Source organism: Heterodontus francisci, chromosome 10 (assembly GCF_036365525.1).
Source record: "Heterodontus francisci isolate sHetFra1 chromosome 10, sHetFra1.hap1, whole genome shotgun sequence".
Lineage (NCBI taxonomy): Eukaryota > Metazoa > Chordata > Chondrichthyes > Heterodontiformes > Heterodontidae > Heterodontus > Heterodontus francisci.
The window spans coordinates 21,819,315-21,839,216 of record NC_090380.1 but is presented as its reverse complement, the minus strand read 5'-3'; the positions used below and the strand labels follow the sequence as shown (position 1 = coordinate 21,839,216).

Here is a 19,902-nt window from a genome sequence, read left to right as displayed (position 1 = left end):
CTTTCTTTTTCTATCCTTGCCTTCCAATTTATATAATTGTATGGATTTAAAATTTAAAATGCACTAAGAGAAATGATATGCAACTTTACGAAGAACAATTTGGGAAGAAAATCAGGTAAATTGTCAAAGGAATGTGGCCAAATGATAAATCAATTGTGCAAGTAATTAAATGGATTGTTTAAAAAAAAAAATCAGCTGACAGAATATTATACAAGAATCACTATTAAGAACTGATCTCAAGCATGATTATGTCTTTTTTAAATAACAAGAAATGTTGGAAATACTCAGCAGGTCTGGCAACATCTGTGGAGAGAGAAGCAGAGTTAACATTTCAGGTCAGACCCTTCATCAGAACTGGCAGAGGCGAGAAATGTAAAAGGTTTTAAGCAAGTAAAGCGGGGGTGGGGGCAAGAGATAACAAAAGAGGTGTTGATAGGACAAGGTCACCGAGAATAAGTGACCAGAAGGTCATGGAGCAAAGGCAAACGGTACGTTAATGGTGTGGTGAAAGACAAAGCGTAAATACAGAGAGGCTGTTAACTGACAGAAAACTGAACAGCCTGCCCCCAAGCACAAACATGAAAAAAGTGAGTAGGCACAGTAGAAACAAAGTAAAATAAAATATACACAAAAAATAACAAAATAAAAATAAAATGTCTTTTTTAAAACTTAAGATTCAAAAAAGGTACAAAGAACAAAACAGCTCAGGAACAGGCCATTCGGCCCTCCAAGCCTGCGCCGATCTTGATGCCTGCCTAAACTAAAACCTTCTGCACTTCCGGGGACCGTATCCTCTATTCCCATCCTATTCATGTATTTGTCAAGATGCCTCTTAAACGTCATTATCGTACCTGCTTCCAGCACCTCCCTGAGCAGCAAGTTCCAGGCACTCACCACCCTCTGTGTAAAGAACTTGCCTCGCACATCCCCTCTACACTTTGCCCCTCTCACCTTAAACCTATGTCCCCTAGTAACTGACTCTACCACCCTGGGAAAAAGCTTCTGACTATCTACTCTGTCCATGCCACTCATAACTTTGTAAACCTCTATCATGTCACCCCTCCACCTCTGTCGTTCCAGTGAAAACAATCCGAGTTTATCCAACCTCTCCTCATAGCTAATGCCCTCCAGACCAGGCAACATCCTGGCAAACCTCTTCTGTACCCTCTCCAAAGCCTCCACGTCCTTCTGGTAGTGTGGCGACCAGAATTGCACGCAATATTCTAAGTGTGGCCTAACTAAAGTTCTGTACAGCTGCAGCATGACTTACCAATTTTTATACTCCATGCCCCAACCGATGAAGGCAAGCATGCCATATGCCTTCTTGACTACCTTATCCACCTGCGTTGCCACTTTCAGTGACCTGTGGACCTGTACGCCCAGATCTCTCTGACTGTCAATACTCCTAAGGGTTCTGCCATTTACTGTATACGTCCCACCTGCATTAGATCTTCCAAAATGCATTACCTCACATTTGTCCGGATTAAACTCCATCTGCCATTTCTCCGCCCAAGTCTCCAACCGATCTATATCCTGCTGTATCCTCTGACAATCCTCATCATTATCCGCAATTCCACCAACCTTTGTGTCGTCTGCAAACTTACTAATCAGACCAGCTACATTTTCTTCCAAATCATTTATATATACTACAAACAGCAAAGGTCCCAGCACTGATCCCTGCGGAACACCACTAGTCACATCCCTCCATTCAGAAAAGCACCCTTCCACTGCTACCCTCTGTCTTCTATGACAGAGCCAGTTCTGTATCCATCTTGCCAGCTCACCTCTGATCCCGTGTGACTTCATCTTTTGTACCAGTCTGCCATGAGGGACCTTGTCAAAGGCTTTACTGAAGTCCATATAGATAACATCCACTGCCCTTCCTTCATCAATCATCTTTGTCACTTCCTCAAAAAACTCTATCAAATTAGTGAGACACGACCTCCCCTTCACAAAACCATGCTGCCTCACGCTAATAAGTTAATTTGTTTCCAAATGGGAGTAAATCCTGTCCCGAAGAATCCTCTCTAATGATTTCCCTACCACTGATGTAAGGCTCACCGGCCTATAATTTCCTGGATTATCCTTGCAACCCTTCTTAAACAAAGGAACAACATTGTCTATTCTCCAGTCCTCTGGGACCTCAGCTGTAGCCAATGAGGATGCAAAGATTTCTGTCAAGGCCCCAGCAATTTCTTCCCTTGCCTCCCTCAGTATTCGGGGGTAGATCCCATCAGGCCCTGGGGACTTATCTACCTTAATGCTTCGCAAGACACCCAACACCTCCTCCTTTTTGATAATGAGATGACTGAGACTATCTGCACTCCCTTCCCTAGGCTCATCATCCACCAAGTCCTTCTCTTTGGTGAATACTGATGCAAAGTACTCATTTAGTACATCGCCCATTTCCTCTGGCTCCACACATAGATTCCTTTCTCTGTCCTTGAGTGGGCCAACCCTTTCCCTAGTTACCCTCTTGCTCTTTATATATGTCTCAAAAGCCTTGGGATTATACTTAATCCTGTTTGCCAATGACTTTTCATGACCCCTTTCAGCCCTCCTGACTCCTTGCTCAAGTTCCTTTCTACAGTCTTTATATTCCTCAAGGGATTTGTCTGTTCCTAGCCTTCCAGCCCTTATGAATGCTTCCTTTTTCTTTTTGACTAGGCTCACAATATCCCGCGTTATCCAAGGTTCCCGAAACTTGCCAAACTTATCCTTCTTCCTCACAGGAACATGCTGGTCCTGGATTCTAATCAACTGACATTTGAAAGACTCCCACATGTCAGATGTTGATTTACCCTCAAACAGCCGCCCCCAATCTAAATTCTTCAGTTCCTGCCTAATATTGTTATAATTAGCTTTCCCCCAATTTAGCACCATCACCCGAGGACTACTCATCCTTATCCACAAGTACCTTAAAACGTATGGAATTGTGGTCACTGTTCCCGAAATGCTCCCCTACTGAAACTTCGACCACCTGGCTGGGCTCATTCCCCAATACCAGGTCCAGTATGGCCCCATCCCTAGTTGGACTATCTACATATTGTTTCAAGAAGCCCTCCTGGATGCTCCTTACAAATTCTGCCCCATCTAAGCCCCTAGCACTAAGTGAGTCCCAGTCAATATAGGGGAAGTTAAAATCACCCACCACTACAACCCTGTTACCTTTACATCTTTCCAAAATCTGTCTACATATCTGCTCCTCTACCTCCCGCTGGCTGTTGGGAGGCCTGTAGAAAACCCCAACATCGTGACTGCACCCTTCCTATTCCTGAGCTCCACCCATATTGCCTCGCTGCACGACCCCTCCGAGATGTCCTCCCGCGGTACAGCTGTGATATTCTCCTTGACAAATGGTATTATAAATAACTGGATATCAGATTTTATATTGATCAAAAAATGGAAATCTGGAATTCAGGCAGGAATATATGTTTGATATAAAGAAGAAATTTGGATTGGTGTTTTATGCTAGGAAGTCTTGCAAACAAAATGACATTATTTTGTGATTGTTCCTGTGGTAGTGGCAAGACTATCATCTGTTGAAGTATGTTGGAGTATTCAAAGTGGAATCAAAATGCTTGTTGGAGGTTATGATGCACAAGGAACGTGAACCATCTGAAGAGATCAATGAGCGGAAAAGAAGGGATCTGGATTACACCAGACACTTCATGCACACTTCCAGGATAAGCAGTACCTGCCTATGCAGCTGTGATGTTTTGTAGAGTTCATTATCAGTATGTGGTTTCACTCTGGATAAAGGATTTCCTAACTGCACCTTACAGGTTGATCAATGGAATTTAATGTTTGGAGCAAGGAAGATGCTGCATTATACACCACTTGTCTGATTTGGTAGTTAACAAATGACTAAATTTGAGGATAGCGTATTGGCACCTGCTAGAGTCCACAACAATACAGAAATTCAAGTAAAGCTTACACCCCCATACAAGCCATACGGGTGTTTGTAAATTTTGGGCGTAGAATTATGGGCATTTAAATACTGAAAGTAAAGATAAAGCAGATTACTTAGCACTTGCTAAATTGATTACAAATGATAAAAGGAGGAAAATGAATGTTTGGAGCTCACAAGAGAAACATTTTGGGTGAAGTTTTTGTCTCAACTGAATGTCATTGACAATGCTACAATTGCTCCCATCTGAACAATTAGTATTTGGTGGGTTCAAAGTCTAGTGAGAAGTTCAAAACTCTAGTCTGAACAATAAAAAATGGTGGGTTTGTTGAATTTTAAGTGAGGGATCAGAAAGGGATTCTTCACCCTCAAAAGAAGGGACTGTAGGATACCTTAGTCATGTATAACATATACACGAAGGGTTAGGATTTGGTTTAATCCCATATGATTAAGGTTATTGCTTCCTTTTTACTTATGTAAACTTGTATCATAGCTATAAATAATGAAATGGTTAAAGTTGTTCATTCCCAGGATGCTTTAGGATTTAATGTGTCAGGGTACAATTTAGCCAAATGTATTTAGCTTCTGCTGAGGTGCAGGACATGGATTGCAGGATATGTGATTCATGCTTGTTGACTTATTTTTGTGGCTGTTTTGTGAAATAACATTGTCAAGGCAGTCTTGAAATAGTAAGTGGGACAATGGAGCTCATATGATTGAAAAAGACATAACACTTTTCATGAGTTCAGGAGGTCCCAAAGTGCTTTACAGCCAATGAAGTAATTTTTGGAAGTGTAGTCACTGTTGTAATGTAGGAAACGTGCCCACCAATTTACACACAGCAAACTCCCACAAACAGTAATGATGATCTGATAATATGTTTTTGTGATATTGATTGAGGGATAAATATTGGCAAGACAGTAAGGATAACTCAAAAGCAAAATACAGCAGATGCTGGAAATCTGAAATAAAAACAGGAAATGCTGGAAATACTCAGCAGGTCTTCCAGCACCTGTGCAGTGAAACAGAGTTAACATTTCAGGTAGATGACCTTTCATCAGAACTTCTGTTTATTTTTACAGCAAGAGGTGAGATTAGAAGGAGGGATGGGGTCAGACGGAAGCAAAGGGGAAGAAAGATCTGGAGGGGCATTGGTACCCATAGGTTGCTGTAATTGTTGTTCTGATGAAAGGTCACAGACCTGAAACATTAACTCTGCTTCTCTTTCCATAGGTGCTGCCAGACCTGAGTACTTCCAGCACTTTGTTTTTATTTCAAATTTCCAACATCTGCAGCATTTTGCTTTTATTTTAGTGCTGACGAAATATAGTCAGGCATTGTTGCCAGCACAAAATAACTTCTGTCCAAACATCTGAAAAGAGATATAAAATGGAAATTAGCTGCCTCACAAAGTAACATCTCCAGCAATGGGTGAAAGGGAAAACTTAAAAAAACATTTAAAAACAGACAGCATCTGCATCTGGCCTGTTATAGGCACAACACTGTTCCCCACACCATGTAGAATGAGCACAATGGCCCTCCTAAAAAATATTTTTTTTTTTTGAACGGTCTCTGACCACAAATGAAGTCAGCACAGTAATAGGTTCCACTTTGATCATCCAAAAAGGTATAAAAAGCAGCCACAATGCAAATGTATGGTAAACATGATAAACTGTCCTGAAAGCAAGACTAAGGCAAGAGTGCCATAAAGAAAAAGCATCCAAAAGAAACAGTATTAACAAAAAGCTACTGCAGATGCTGGAATTCTGTGAAAGCAAAACAGAAAGTGGTGGAGACGCTCAGCAAGTCAAGCAGTATCTGTGGACAGAAAGAAACAAACAATATCCCAAAGCATTTCACAATGAAGTATTTTTGAAATGTAATCACTCATGTACTGTAGGATAATACAACAGCCAAATTTCACAAAGCCCGATCCCATAAACAAGATAAATGAGCAGATAATCTACTCTAGTGATAACAAATATTGGCCAGGACACCAAGTAAATTCCATGTTCTTTTTTGAATAGAGGGTTGAACTTAAAACAAACACATCCTAAGGATCTTTCACATCCCACCTGAGGGGGCAGACTCAGTTTAACCTCTCTTCCAAAAGACAGCACCTCCAACACTCCCTCTGTACTGGATTGCCAGCCTGGATGGCCTGTACAAGTCCTGGGGTGGGGCTTGAACCCATGAGCTTCTGATTCAGCCAAGGTTCACTATCAAAACTCAAGGTCCACACAACAGTAATCTCATTTGTTCTCTCTGCATTTGTTGCCTGACGTGCTGAGTGATTCCAGTTTTTGCACCAAAAACAGTTTTGATTACTCTTTCCATATTTGCCAAGGGCTAATCATGTACTCAATTCTAAAGGGAGACCGTCCTAAAACAGGCTGTATACTGTGGTGAAATGCAGTGTGAGTGCCTATGTATTAGAATGGGTATTGATCCATTGGCAGCCTGCCTCTGTGTCAACTGTGGCTCAGTTGGTAGCGTTCTTGCCCGAGTCAGAAGGTTCAAGTCCCAAGCCAAGGCTTGAGCACAAAAATCAAGGCTAAAACTCCAGTGCAGTACTGAGGGAGTGCTGCACTGTTGAAGGTGCTGTCTTTCAGATGAGATGTTAAACTGAGGCTCCCTCTGCCTGCCTGGGTCGATGTAAAAGATCCCATTGCACTATTTTGAAGCAATGCAGGGGAGTTATTCCTGGTATACAGGAAGAAATAATAGTGGCTTGTCAGAAAGGTACTGCAATAATCACAGGTGATTTTAATCTTCATATAGATTGAACGAATCAGATTGGCAAAGGCAGCCTGGAAGATGAGTTCATAAAGTGCATTTGGGTCAATTTCTTAGAGCAATATGCTCTAGTGTGAACCAGGGAGCAGGCTATTATAGACGTGGTGATGTGCAAACGTCTGAGTGTATCAAGCCTGTGTCCTCAGTACCTTGCTCTATGGCAGCGAGGCCTGGAGAACGTATGTCAGCCAAGAGCGACGTCTCAATTCATTCCATCTTCGCTGCTTCCGGAGAATACTTGGCATCAGGTGGCAGGACCGTATCTCCAACACAGAAGTCCTCGAGGTGGCCAACATCCCCAGCTTATACACACTACTGAGTCAGCGGCGCTTGAGATGGCTTGGCCATGTGAGCCGTATGGAAGATGGCAGGATCCCCAAAGACACATTGTACAGCGAGCTCGCCACTGGTATCAGACCCACCGGCCGTCCATGTCTCCGCCTTAAAGACGTCAGCAAACGCGACATGAAGTCCTGTGACATTGATCACAAGTCGTGGGAGTCAGTTGCCAGCGTTCGCCAGAGCTGGCGGGCCGCCATAAAGGCGGGGCTAAAGTGTGGCGAGTCGAAGAGACTTAGTAGTTGGCAGGAAAAAAGACAAAAGCGCAAGGGGAGAGCCAACTGTGTAACAGCCCCGACAAACAAATTTTTCTGCAGCACCTGTGGAAGAGTCTGTCACTTTAGAATTGGCCTTTTATAGCCACTCCAGGCGCTGCTCCACACACCACTGACCACCTCCAGGCGCTTACTCATTGTCTCTCGAGATAAGGAGGCCAAAGAAGATGTGCAATGAGACAGGATTAATTAATAGTAAAGGAGCCTCTAGGTACCAGTAATCATATTATAGAATTTAACATTCAGTTTGAGGGTGAGAAGTGTGGGTTTCAGACTAGTGTCTTAAACTTAATTAAAGGCAATTACAAGGGTATGAGGACAGAGTTGGCTAAAGTGAACTGTAGTTCAGTAGCGATATTAAGCAGATAATTCATAACTCTCAGCAAAGATATATTCTAGTGAAAAAGACTGAGGTCACACCATCCGTGGCTAACTAAGGAAGTTAAGGATAGTATCAAATTGAAAGAAAAAGCGTACAAGTCTGAGAAGTAGGTAAGATTGGACAGATTTTAGATAACAGCAACGATTGACTTAAATATAATGATAGAAAGCTAACTAGAAATGTAAAAACAGATAGTAAGAGTTTCTACAACTATTTAAAAAGGAAAATAACTAAAAGTGAGCATTGGTCCCTTAGAGAGTGAGACTGGGGAATTAATAATGGGCAACAAGGAAATGGCAGAAATACTGAACAAGTATTTTGTGTCTCTCTTCACTGTAGAAGACACAAAAAACATCCCAAGAATACTTGAAAAATCAAGGGATAAAACAGAGAGAGGAACTTAAAACAAACACAATCACTAGGGAAACAGTACAGGGAAAACTATTAGAACTAAAAGGCTGACAAGTCCCCTGGACCTGATGGCTTGCATCCTAAGGTCTTAAAAGAAGTGGCTGCAGAGATAGTAGAGGCATTGGTTGTGATCTTCCTAAATTCCCTAGACTCGTGAAAGGTCCCAGCGGATTGGAAATCCACAAATGTAACATCAGTATTCAAGAAAGAAGGGAAACAGAAAGCAGGAAACGATAGGCCAGTTAGCTTAACATTTGTCATTGGGAAATGCTGGAATCAATTATTAAGGAGGTAATAGCAGGACATTTAGAAAATCACAATACAATCAGGCAGAGTTGAAAGGGAAATCGTGCTTGTCTAATTTATTAGAGTTCTTTGAGGAAGTAACAAGCATGGTGGATAAAGGAGAACCTGTAGATGTGGTGTACTTGGATTTCTAGAAGGCATTTGATAAGTTGCCCCATCAAAGGTTACTACACAAAGTAAGAGCTCATGGTGTAAAGAGGTAACATATTAGCATGGATAGAGGATTGGTTAGCCAACAGGAAGCAGAGAGTAGGGATAAATGCAGCATTTTCAGGGGGTGGCAAGCTGTTATTAGTGGAGTGCCACAGAGATCAGTGCTGGAGCCTCAACTATTTACAATCTATATCAATGACTTGGACGAAGGGACCAAATATATGGTAGCTAAATTTGTGATGATACAAAGATAGGTAGTAAAGTAAGCTGTCAAGAGGATATAGAGTCTACAAAGGGATTTAGATAGGTTAGATGAGTGGGCAAAAAATAGGCAGATGGAGTATAATGTGGGAAAGTGTGAACTTGTCCACTTTGGCAGGAAGAATAGAACAGTACACATTATTTGAATGGAGAGACTCTGCAGAACAGAGGGATCTGGGTGTCCTGGTACACGAATCACAAAAGGTTAGTTTGCAGGCACAGCAAGTGATTAGGAAGGCAAATAGAATGTTGGCATTTATTGCAAGGGGAAATAGAGTATAAAAGAAGGGAAGTTTTGCTACAGCTGTACAGGGCCTTAGTTAGGACCACATCTGGAGTACAGTGTACAGTTTTGATCTTCTTACTTAAGAAAAGATATAATTGCATTGGAAGCAGTTCAGAGACGGTTCACTTGACTGATTCCTGGGATGAAGGGGTTATTTTATGAGGAAAGGTTGAGCAGGTTGGGCCTATACCCATTCGAGTTTAGAAGAATGAGAGGTGATCTTATTGAAACACATGAGGGAACTTGACAAGATGGATGCTGAGAGAATGCTTCCCCTTGTGGGGGAGTTTAGAACTAGGGGACAGTTTAAAAATTAGGGGTCTCTCACTTAAGACTCAGATGAGGAGAAATGTTTTCTCTCAGAGGGTTGTTAATCTTTGGAATTCTCTTCCCCAAAGAGCAGTGAAGACTGGGTCATTGAATATATAGAGTTTTGATCGACAAGGGAGTCAAGGGTTATGGCGGGCAGACAGGAAAGTGAAGTTGAGGCCACAATCAGATCAGCCATGATCTTATTGAATGGCAGAACAAGATCGAGGGGCCTAATAGTCTACTTCTGCTCCTAATTCTTGTGTTTCTTGAATTCACATGGAGTGAATCGAACTGGCTGAAGACTGGCATCTGCCATGCTGGAGACCAAGACAGGTCATCCACTTGGCACTTTTGGCTAAAGATAGTTGCAAATGCTTCAGCTTTTTCTTTTGATGTGCTGGACTCCTCCATCATTGAGGATGGGGATGTTTGTGAAGTCTCCTCCTCCTGTCAGTTGTTTTATTGTCCACCACCATTCATGACTGGATTTGACAGGACTGCAGAGCTTAGATCTGATCCGTTGGTTGTGGGAATCACTTAGCTCTGTCACTTAGCATGTTGCTTCTGCTGTTTGGGATGCAAGTAGTCCTGTGTTGTAGCTTCACCGGGGCTTGACACCTCATTTTTAGGTATGCCTGGTGCTGCTCCTGGCATGCCTTCCTGCACTCTTTACTGAACAAGTGTTGATCCCTTGGCTTGATGATAATGGTAGAGTGAAGGATAGCTGGGCCACGAGGTTACAGATTGTGGTTGAATACAATTCTGCTGCTGATGATGGTCTACAGCGCCTCATGGATGCCCAGTTTTGAACTGCCAAATGTGTTCTGAATCTATCCCTTTAGCCCGGTGGTAGTGGAACACAACACTATGCAGGGTGTCCTCAGTGTGAAGACGGGACTTTGTTTTCACAAGGATTGTGCAGTGGTCACTCCTACCAATACTGTCATGGATGCATCTGCAACAGGTAGATTGGGGAGGACACGGTCTAGTAGGCACTGGATAGTGAGGAGAAAGGAGGTAAATGGATCTCCGCGACACCCTGGTCCACTCCTCCATTACCCCCACTGCCTTGTCCCCTTCCCGCGGCACCTTCTCCTGTAATCGCAGGAGGTGTAATACCTGCCCATTTACCTCCCCTCTCCTCACTATCCAATGCCCCAAACACTCCTTTCGGGTGAAGCAGCGATTTACTTGTACTTCTTTCAATTTAGTATACTGTATTCGCTGCTCACAATGTGGTCTCCTCTACATTGGGGAGACCAAACGTAGATTAGGTGACCCCATTGCGGAACACCTCCGCTCAGTCCAAAAGCATGTCCCCGAGCTTTCAGTTGCTGGCCATTTCAACACAGCCCCCCTGCTCTCATTCCCATATCTCTGACCTGGGATTGCTGCGGTGTTCCAGTGAACATCAATGCAAGCTCGAGGAACAGCATCTCATTTACCAATTAGGCAAGCTGCAGCCTGCTGGACTGAACATTGAGTTCAATAATTTCAGAGCATGACGGGCCCCCGTTTTTATTTTTAGTTTTCTTCTTTATTTGTTTATTTTATTTTAGTTTGTTTCTACTGTGCCTACCCACTGTTCTTTTTCATGCTATTCTTGGGGCCAGGATGTTCATTTTCAGTCCATTAACACCCTCTCTGCATTAAGGCTTTATCTTTCAACACACCATTAGCATACCATTTGCTTTTGTTACATGACCTGCTGGTCAGTAATTCTCTGTGACCTTGTCCTATCAACACCTCTTTTGTTATCTCTTTCCCCACCCCCACTTTACTTGCTTAAAACCTATTACATTTCTAATATTTGCCAGTTCTGATGAAGGGTCACTGACCTGAAACGTAAACTCTGCTTCTCTCTTCACAGATGCTGCCAGACCTGCTGACTATTTCTAACATTTCTTGTTTTTATTTGATTTCCAGCATCTGCAGTATTTTCCTTTTATGACATTACCATTCTACTACTGTCTCCAGTGGATGTTTTCTATATGGATTTTAAGAAAGCTGGTGAACAAAACTGCAGCTCATGGAATAGGAGGGTCAGTGTCCAATTGGCTAAATGACAGAAAACAGTCAGTCATGGTAAATGGTTATTTCTCAGAGTGGAGGATGATGGACAGTGGCTAGTGCTAGGGCCACTGCTTTTTTGTTTTGCTATACCTGAACGACTTGGATCTTGGAATACAGAGAAGAATTTCAAAATGTATTGATATCAAACTTGGAATGGCAAACAATGGAGGGGGATCAGGAATGCTCAGGATAGGACCGGGAAGGCAGAGTGGAGTGGACAAGACAGAAAATTGGTGAACTGGACAGGGGGAGGTCAGGTCCCCCCAATTCCCCACAGCCCTCTGCAGATTGCTGGCCCTGACCCACAGAAAGGCGCAACTACCACACCCATCAGTAGCCCAATCCTGAGCAGAGCATCGGTGAGTGGCAGCTGGAACAAAGAGCTTTTGAGCGGTCAGTGGGTCCATTTAAGGTGGGGCGGGGCAGCGGCCCAGAGATACACAACCATATCCCGCCGGCCATGATCCCACATACCCACCTGTGCTTCGGATACATGATGCCGTGTCAACAGGCCCTCGACTCTTCCACTTTCTCCTCCTGGCTTCCGCGACAACAGGAACCGCCCAGCTGGCGTCATTGCGCAGCCTCCACCCCACGCCTGTCACGTCATCACGTCACCCAGACGCACACGCAGATCCCACCAATCACGCGGGAGAATCAAACTGGCCGACGTTTATCTATCACCCAACCCCATCAGGTTAAAAGTTTACTCACTTCTCTGTATACTGTTGGGATTTCCCGGCACAATAGTACTAGCTGCTCTTCAGATAGATAATTTATTGGCTGTGCCTGGCTTTTTGGACCTCCTGACTTTCCAATCTTTCATAAAAACAAGAAATGCTGGAAATACTCAGCAGTTCTGGCAGCATCTGTGGAGAGAGATCTCCAGGGCATTTCCACAGGTGTTGCCAGACCTGCTGAGTATTTCCAGCATTTCTTGTTTTTATGAAAGATTGCCAGCATCTGCAGTATTTTGCTTTTATTTCCATTCTTTCACTTTATTCTACTTTTTAAAGTTGTATTTTAAATGGTATGTTTTATTGTTGGGACCCCCTTCTCCCCACTGTAAGCACAAGGTAAATTCCATCTCATCAGCAACAAGGGCGACAATTTGGAAATCATCAGACCATTTAAAAATAATTCTTTTTTTTGAAATAATTTTGAAAATAATTTTTTTGAAAAGAATAACTTGCAACAAAATTTTTGGATGCCAGACCTCCCCCTCCCCAGGATATATCATCTCATATCACCCCGTGCCCCTTGTTGTCCCTCGCTGCCCTTAGAACTCAGCTGCATTATGCTCCTACTCTCCCTGTTACCCCTTCCCCATCATTTCTCTTCTGATCCTCCTCCTCAGCCCACAATTCTGCCCCTTTCCTCTCTGCCATTCTCCCTCCTGTCCTCCCATCCTCCCACATTTCTCCCCAGCTCCTTCACTCACCCATCGTACTATAGCTTCCTGCTTTGACCTCTTCTGACCTACCTTGTCACATTAATTTTGTCATGAACATTGACTTTAAATTGTTACTGAATGAAGAAAGGACTTGTTAAACAGATCAGCCGTGGCTGGAAAAGACATTTGCATATTAACAGGCAGTGATTGGAAGGACAAAGGACCATTCCCTAACATATTCAACCCACAATGGACCTTGATCACTGGGTATTGTGTGTAAGAGGAACATTCCCGAGACTGCTAAGGTGATACAATCCAAAATGTGGTCAGACCAGTTAGTCACATGACTTACCTGCTTGGCAACCTGGGGGATTTCTGAATTGTACAAACAGTTTGAACTGGGAGTGTCTGTTTGCTCCTGGACTGAGATCTCTCCTGTCTGCTCCCATCTCTTTCACACAAACCTCTGAATCCATTGAAGATGCATGAACCCCAAGACAGAAAAGTCTCCTACAGCAAACAAGGTTTAAGAAGAATACTGGGCCCCAACGAATAGCAAGATCGACCTACAATCAAGGACTCTACAGTAAGCTCGTAGAACCGTAACAAAAACTCTTCAGATATTGCCTCAAACTTTTCTGTCTCTATTTGCATATCTATTTGTGTATCGCGAATGCATGCTAGCGTGGGAGCATCGTGTGTCCGTAGGCTTCAGTAAGGCTTTTGATAAGGCAGAGGGTGATGGTCGAGGGTTGTTTTTGCGATTGGAAGCCTGTAACCAGTGGTGTACCGCAGGGATTGGTGCTGGGTGCCTTACTGTTTGTAGTGTACATTAATGATTTAGACGTGAAAATAGAAGGTATGATCAGTAAGTTCGCTGATGACACGAAAATTGGTGGTGTCATAAATAGTGAGGAGGAAAACCTTAGATAATAGGATGATATAGATGGGCTGGTAAAATGGGCAGAGCAGTGGCAAATGGAATTTAATCCTGAGAAGTGTGAGGTGATGCATTTTGGGAGGACTAACAAGGCAAAGGAATATACAATGGATGGTAGGACCCGAGGAAGTACAGAAAGTCAGAGGGACCTTGGTGTACTTTTTCATAGATCACTGAAGGCAGCAGCACAGGTAGATAAGGTGGTGAGGAAGGCATATGGGATACTTGCCTTTATTAGCTGAGGCATAGAATATAAGAACAGGGAGGTTATGATGGAGCTGTATAAAATGCTAGTTAGGCCACAGCTGGAGTACTGTGTACAATTCTGGTTGCCACATGATAGGAAAGATGTGATTGCACTGGAGAGGAGATTCACCAGGATGTTGCCGGGGCTGGAGCATTTCAGCTATGAAGAAAAACTGGATAGGCTACGGTTCTTTGCCTTAGAGCAGAGAAGGCTGAGGGGGGACCTGATTGAGGTATACAAAATTATGAGGGGCATAGATAGGATAAATTGGAAGAAACTTTTTCCCTTAGTGTAGGTGTCAATAACTGGGGACATAGATTTAAGGTAAGGAGCAGGAGGTTTAGAGGGGATTTGAGAAAAAAAAATACACCCAGAGGGTGGTTAGAATCTGGAACACACTGCCTGAAGGGGTGGTAGAGGCAGGAACCCTCACAACATTTAAGAAGTATTTAGCTGAGCACTTGAAACGCCATAGCATTTAAGGCTACGGGCCAAATACTGGAAAATGGGATTAGAATAGTTAGGTGCTTGATGGCAGGCAGGCCGTAGGGCCTGTTTCTGTGCTTATAACTCTATGACTCTAACCGAATTAGAGTTTAAGTTTAATAAATTTCAACTTTTTTTCTTTAAACCTAAGAAACCCTATTTGTGCTGGTTTCTTTGTCTTATAATTGGAAAGCGGTGAACAAGGATTCACCAAGGGGGAGCTGAAAACAAGATGTGTTTAAAATTAAACGCTGTAATGGTAAGACGAGGTAAAGGCTGAGAGGAACCCCTTGACACTTTTCTCACCTGGTTGTCACAGAAATTTGGGTGCAAGCATCTGGAATTGACCCACAGACAAACAAAAGAAATTAGAAGTGGGAAGCCAAATTGTTCTCAATCAAAAAGAGCAAGATTTCAATACAAGTTTTCTTGTGGTTGTGTGTGCTTGAATACTAACATGTCTGCAACTGAAGCTAGTAGCTCTCCACGCCAGGGTGAAGTAACTTGGGATAAGTTGTGGTTGTTGGAGGTCAATCATCTCAGCTCCAAGACATCATTGCAGGAGTTCCTCAGGGTAGTGTCCTAGGCCCAACCATCTTCAGCAGCTTCATCAATGACCTTCCTTCAATCATGAGGTCAGAAGTGGGGATGTTCGCTGATGATTGCACAATTTTCAGCACCATTCGGGACTCCTCAGATATTGAAGTAGTCTGTGTTAAACAGATCAGCCGTGGCTGGAAAAGACATTTGCATATTAACAGACGGTGATTGGATGGACAAAGGACCATTCCCTGACACATTCAACCCACAATGGACCTTGATCACCAGGTATTATATGTAAGAGGAGCATTCCTAGGTGGTACAATCCAAGACGTGGTCAGACCAGTTAGTCACATGACTAACCTGCTTGGCAACCTGGGTTTTCTGAATTGTACAAACAGTTTGAACTGAGAGTGTCTGTTTGTTCCTAGACTGAGAAGATCTCTCCTGTCTGCTCCCATCTTTTTCTCACAAGCCTTTGAATCTGCTGAAGACACATGAACCCCAAGAGAGAAAAGTCTCCTACAGCAAACAAGGTTTAAGAAGAATACTGGGCCCCAACGAATAGCAAGATCTACATACAATCAAGGATTCCACAGTGCTCAAAGAACCATAATAAAAACTCTTCAGATATTGCCTCAAACTTTTCCACTTTATTTTTCTTCTGCCTCTATTTGTATGTGTGTATTGCGTATGCATGCTAGCGTGGGCATGTCATGTATCCATAGGTGTCAAGTGAATTGGAGTTTATGTTTAAGTTTAATAAATTTCAACTCTTCTTCTTTAAACCTAAGAAAGCCTGTTTGTGCTGGTTTCTTTGCCTTATAATTGGAAAGCGGTGAACAAGGATTCACCAAGGGGGGAGCTGAAAACACGGTGTGTTTAAAATGAAACCCCGTTGTGCTAAGACCAGGTGAAGACTGAGAGGGAACCCAAGACACCTTACTCACCTGGTCGTAACAACGGATGGCAGAGCAAAATAAGGTGCAACAGATCGAAAATATGGGGACTTTCACTTTTTGATACATTGTAACTAGAAATATATAGTATATAAATATACTAGTAAATTGCCCAAAGCAATGCCAGTGGTCAGTTGATGAATATGTTTTGTTTTTACAAACAAGAAGGTGATGGAGTTGGGAAAAACTGACTCCCCAGAGCCAGATGCTGCAACTGTATTGTGACCATTAGCAGAGCAAACAATTGAACAGCAACAACAACATGCATTTGTATAAACTCCTTTAACACAGTAAAAACATCCTAAGGCTCTTCAGAAGAGCATTACAAGACAAAATTTGACACCAAGCTGCATAAGGAAACATAAGGACAAATGTCAACAAAATACATTTTAAGGAGCATCTTCAAGGAACAGAGAGAGGCACAGAGGTTTATGGAAAGAATTCCAGAGCTTAAGACCTAGGCAGCTGAAAACATAGGCTCCAATGATGTCGCAATGAAAACTAGGAATGTGCAAAAGGACAGAACTGGAAGAGCACAGATTTCTCAGAGGGGTGTACAGCTGGAGGAAACAACAGAGACAAGAATGGTGAGGCTATGGCAGCATCTTTTAATTCATTTGTGGGTCGGCCAGCATTTATTGCCCATCCCTAATTGCCCTTGATAACTGGGTGGCTTGTTAGGCCATTTCAGAGGCCAGTTAAGAGTCAACCACATTGCTGTGGATCTGGAGTCACATGTAGGCCAGACCAGGTAAGATCAGCAGATTTCTCTCTCTATAAGACATTAGAAAACCAGATGGGTTTTTACAACAATGGGTTTATGATCACGATTAGCTTTTCAATTCTCATCTTAATTGAATTCAAATTTCATCACCCACCATGATGGGATTTGAACCCATGTCCCCAGAACAGCAGCCTGGGTTTTTGGGTTTTTAGTCCAGTGACATACCACTACACCACCACCTCCCTGTATTTGAAAACAAGGGTAAGGATTTTAAAATTACATCGTTGCTGAACTGGGAACCAGTGTTAGTTAGTGAGCATAGAGGTGATGTTTGCACAAGACTCGGTACAAGCCAAGATGTGGGCAGCTGTTGGGAAATGTTGGCAGATTTGAGTAAGCAAAAATTGTGTCGATAGCGAATAAGGCTTATAGACGGAAGCACATGCCCTGCACAATATATATAGATATATATTATTTATTGTTTAATTCTTCCATCTATGTAAGAGCACAAGAATAGGCCATCCTGCCCCTCAAGACTGCTCCGCAATTCAATAAGATCAGGGTTGAGCTTCCACATCAACTCCACTTTCCAATCCGATCCCCACATCCCTTAATTCCCCTCGTTCCCCTTAATTGATATATTTATGTATAATTTTCTTACTGGTTAAGATAAGGGGCTCTGAAATTGCTCAGCCAATTCAAGTGAATGTCTGTCGTAATTCCAGTGGGAGTCAGCGGGGGCAGGATCTGGACACTCTGGGTCCTTAAGTTAAGTCTGAGAGCCTGGCTGTTTTGTTTAAGGGCTGGCACCTTCACTTGTCCCAAATAGTAGCCAAGGAGGGTGTTGGAGTCACTGGCAACGGTATAGGGTTTGTCATGCAGCTTAAGATGATACCTTCAAAATTCATAGTAACATAGAAAATAGGAGCAGGAGTAGGCCTTCATTATGATCATGGCTGATTATCCAACTCAGTAACCTGTTCCCGCTTTCACTCCATACCCTTTGATCCCTTTAGATCCAAGAGCTATATCTAACTCCTTCTTGAAAACATACAATGTTTTGGCCTCAACTGCCTTCTGTGGTAGCGAATTCCACAGGCTCACCACTCTCTGGGTAAAGAAATTTTGTCTCGTCTCAGTCCTGAAAGGTTTACCCCGTATCCTTAGACTATGACTCCTGGTTCTGGACTCCCCCACCATCGGGAACATCCTTCCTGCATCTACCCTGTCAAGTCCTGTTAGAATTTTATAGGTTTTTATGAGATGCCACCTGACTCTTCTGAACTCCAGCGAATATAATCCTAACCGACTCAATCTCTCCTCATACGTCAGTCCCGCCATCCCAGGAATCAGTCTGGTAAACCTTCGCTGCACTCCCTCTATAGCAACAACATCCTTCCTCAGATAAGGAGACCAAAACTACACACAGGCCTCACCAAGGCCCTGTATAATTGCAGCAAGACATCCCTGCTCCTGTACTCGAATCCTCTCGCTATGAAGGCCAACATACCATTTGACTTTTTTAGTGCCTGTTGCACCTGCATGGTTACCTTCAGCGACTGGTGAACGAGAACACCCAGGTCTCACTGCATATTCCCCTCTCTCAGTTTATAGCCGTTCAGATAATAATCTGCCTTCCTGTTTTTGCTAACAAATGGATAACCTCACATTTATCCACATTATACTGCATCTGCCATGCATTAGCCCACTCACTCAACTTGTCCAAATCTCCCTGAAGCCTCTCTGCATCCTCCTCACAACTCACCCTCCCACCCAGTTTTGTGTCATCTGCAAATTTGGAGATATTACATTTAGTTGCCTCATCTAAATCATTAATGTATATTGTGAATAGCTGGGGTCCTAGCACCGATCCCTGCGGTACCCCACTAGTCACTGCCTGCCATTCGGAAAAAGACCTATTTATCCCTACTCTTTGTTTCCTGTCTGCCAACCAATTTTCTATCCATCGCAATACAGTACCCCCAATCCCATGCGCTTTAATTTTACACGCTAATCTCTTATGTGGGACTTTGTCGAAAGCCTTTTGAAAGTCCAAATAAACCACATCCACTGGCTGTCCCTCATCAACTCTACTAGTTACATCCTCAAAGAATTCTCGTCGATTTGTCAAGCATGATTTCCCTTTCGTAAATCCATGCTGACTCTGTCCGATTCTACCATTGTTCTGTAAGTGCTCTGCTATAAAATCTTTGATATTGGACTCGAGAATTTTCCCCACTACCGACGTCAGGCTGACTGGTCTATAATTCCCTGCTTTCTCTCTACCTCCCTTTTTAAATAGTGGGGTTACATTCGCTACCCTCCAATCTGTAGGAACTGTTCCAGAGTCTATAGAAGCTTGGAAGATGACCACCAATGCATCCAATATTTCTAGGGCTACTTCCTTAAGTACTTTGGGATGCAGACCATCAGGCCCTGGGGATTTATCGGCCTTCAATCCCATCAATTTCCCCAACACCATTTCTCTACTAATACTGATTTTCTTCAGTTCCTCTCTCTCACTAAGCCCTGTGTTCCCCAACATTCTTGGGATGATATTTGTGTCCTCCTTTGTGAAGACAGAACCAAAGTATGCATTTAGTTGGTCAGCCATTTCTTTGCTCCCCATAATAAATTCCCCTGTTTCTGACTGTAATGAACCTACATTTGTCTTCACCAATCTGTTTCTCTTCACATACCTATAGAAACTTTTACCGTCAGTTTTTATGTTCCCCGCAAGCTTGCTCTCGTACTCTATTCCCAGTGTAGAAACTGCACCTCATCCAAGACTTAATAAATTTTGTGTTTCAAATCATACCAGTAGACTTTTGTCGACATTTGCTGTGTTAATCAATAACATGCATGAAATCAGTCCTTTTCCATTGTTTTCTAGTGGTGTATCAGACTAACACCAAGCCACTTCAGATGCTAACCACTGGCTCACCAGACTGAGCTTAATTATTTGAACATTGATAATCATATCCCTTGCCAAGAATGCATATTAGATAAGTAGTGTGATATTACAGTGGCAGTTGAGTGATTGAGAGAAGTTATAGAGAGGTTGAGCTGGGTATCATCAACATACATGTGGAAGCTGACCTCATGTTTA

The 19,902-nt window shown here is 43.0% G+C and overlaps 1 protein-coding gene across 5 annotated transcripts in view; it reads right to left on the bottom strand.

Moving 5' to 3' along the window:
- Positions 1–19,902, bottom strand: part of acot9.1 (acyl-CoA thioesterase 9, tandem duplicate 1) — a 93,696-nt gene that overhangs the window by 57,131 nt on the left and 16,663 nt on the right. For 3 of the 5 annotated variants that reach the window (XM_068040222.1, XM_068040225.1, XM_068040226.1), the window contains exon 1: positions 11,983–12,084. In XM_068040222.1, coding sequence (XP_067896323.1) covers positions 11,983–11,999 — 17 coding nt within the window. In that variant the 5' untranslated portion in view covers positions 12,000–12,084. Of the gene's footprint in view, positions 1–11,982; positions 12,085–15,027; positions 15,305–19,902 lie in introns of those variants that run through there. The other 2 variants (XM_068040223.1, XM_068040224.1) reach the window with 1 other exon arrangement.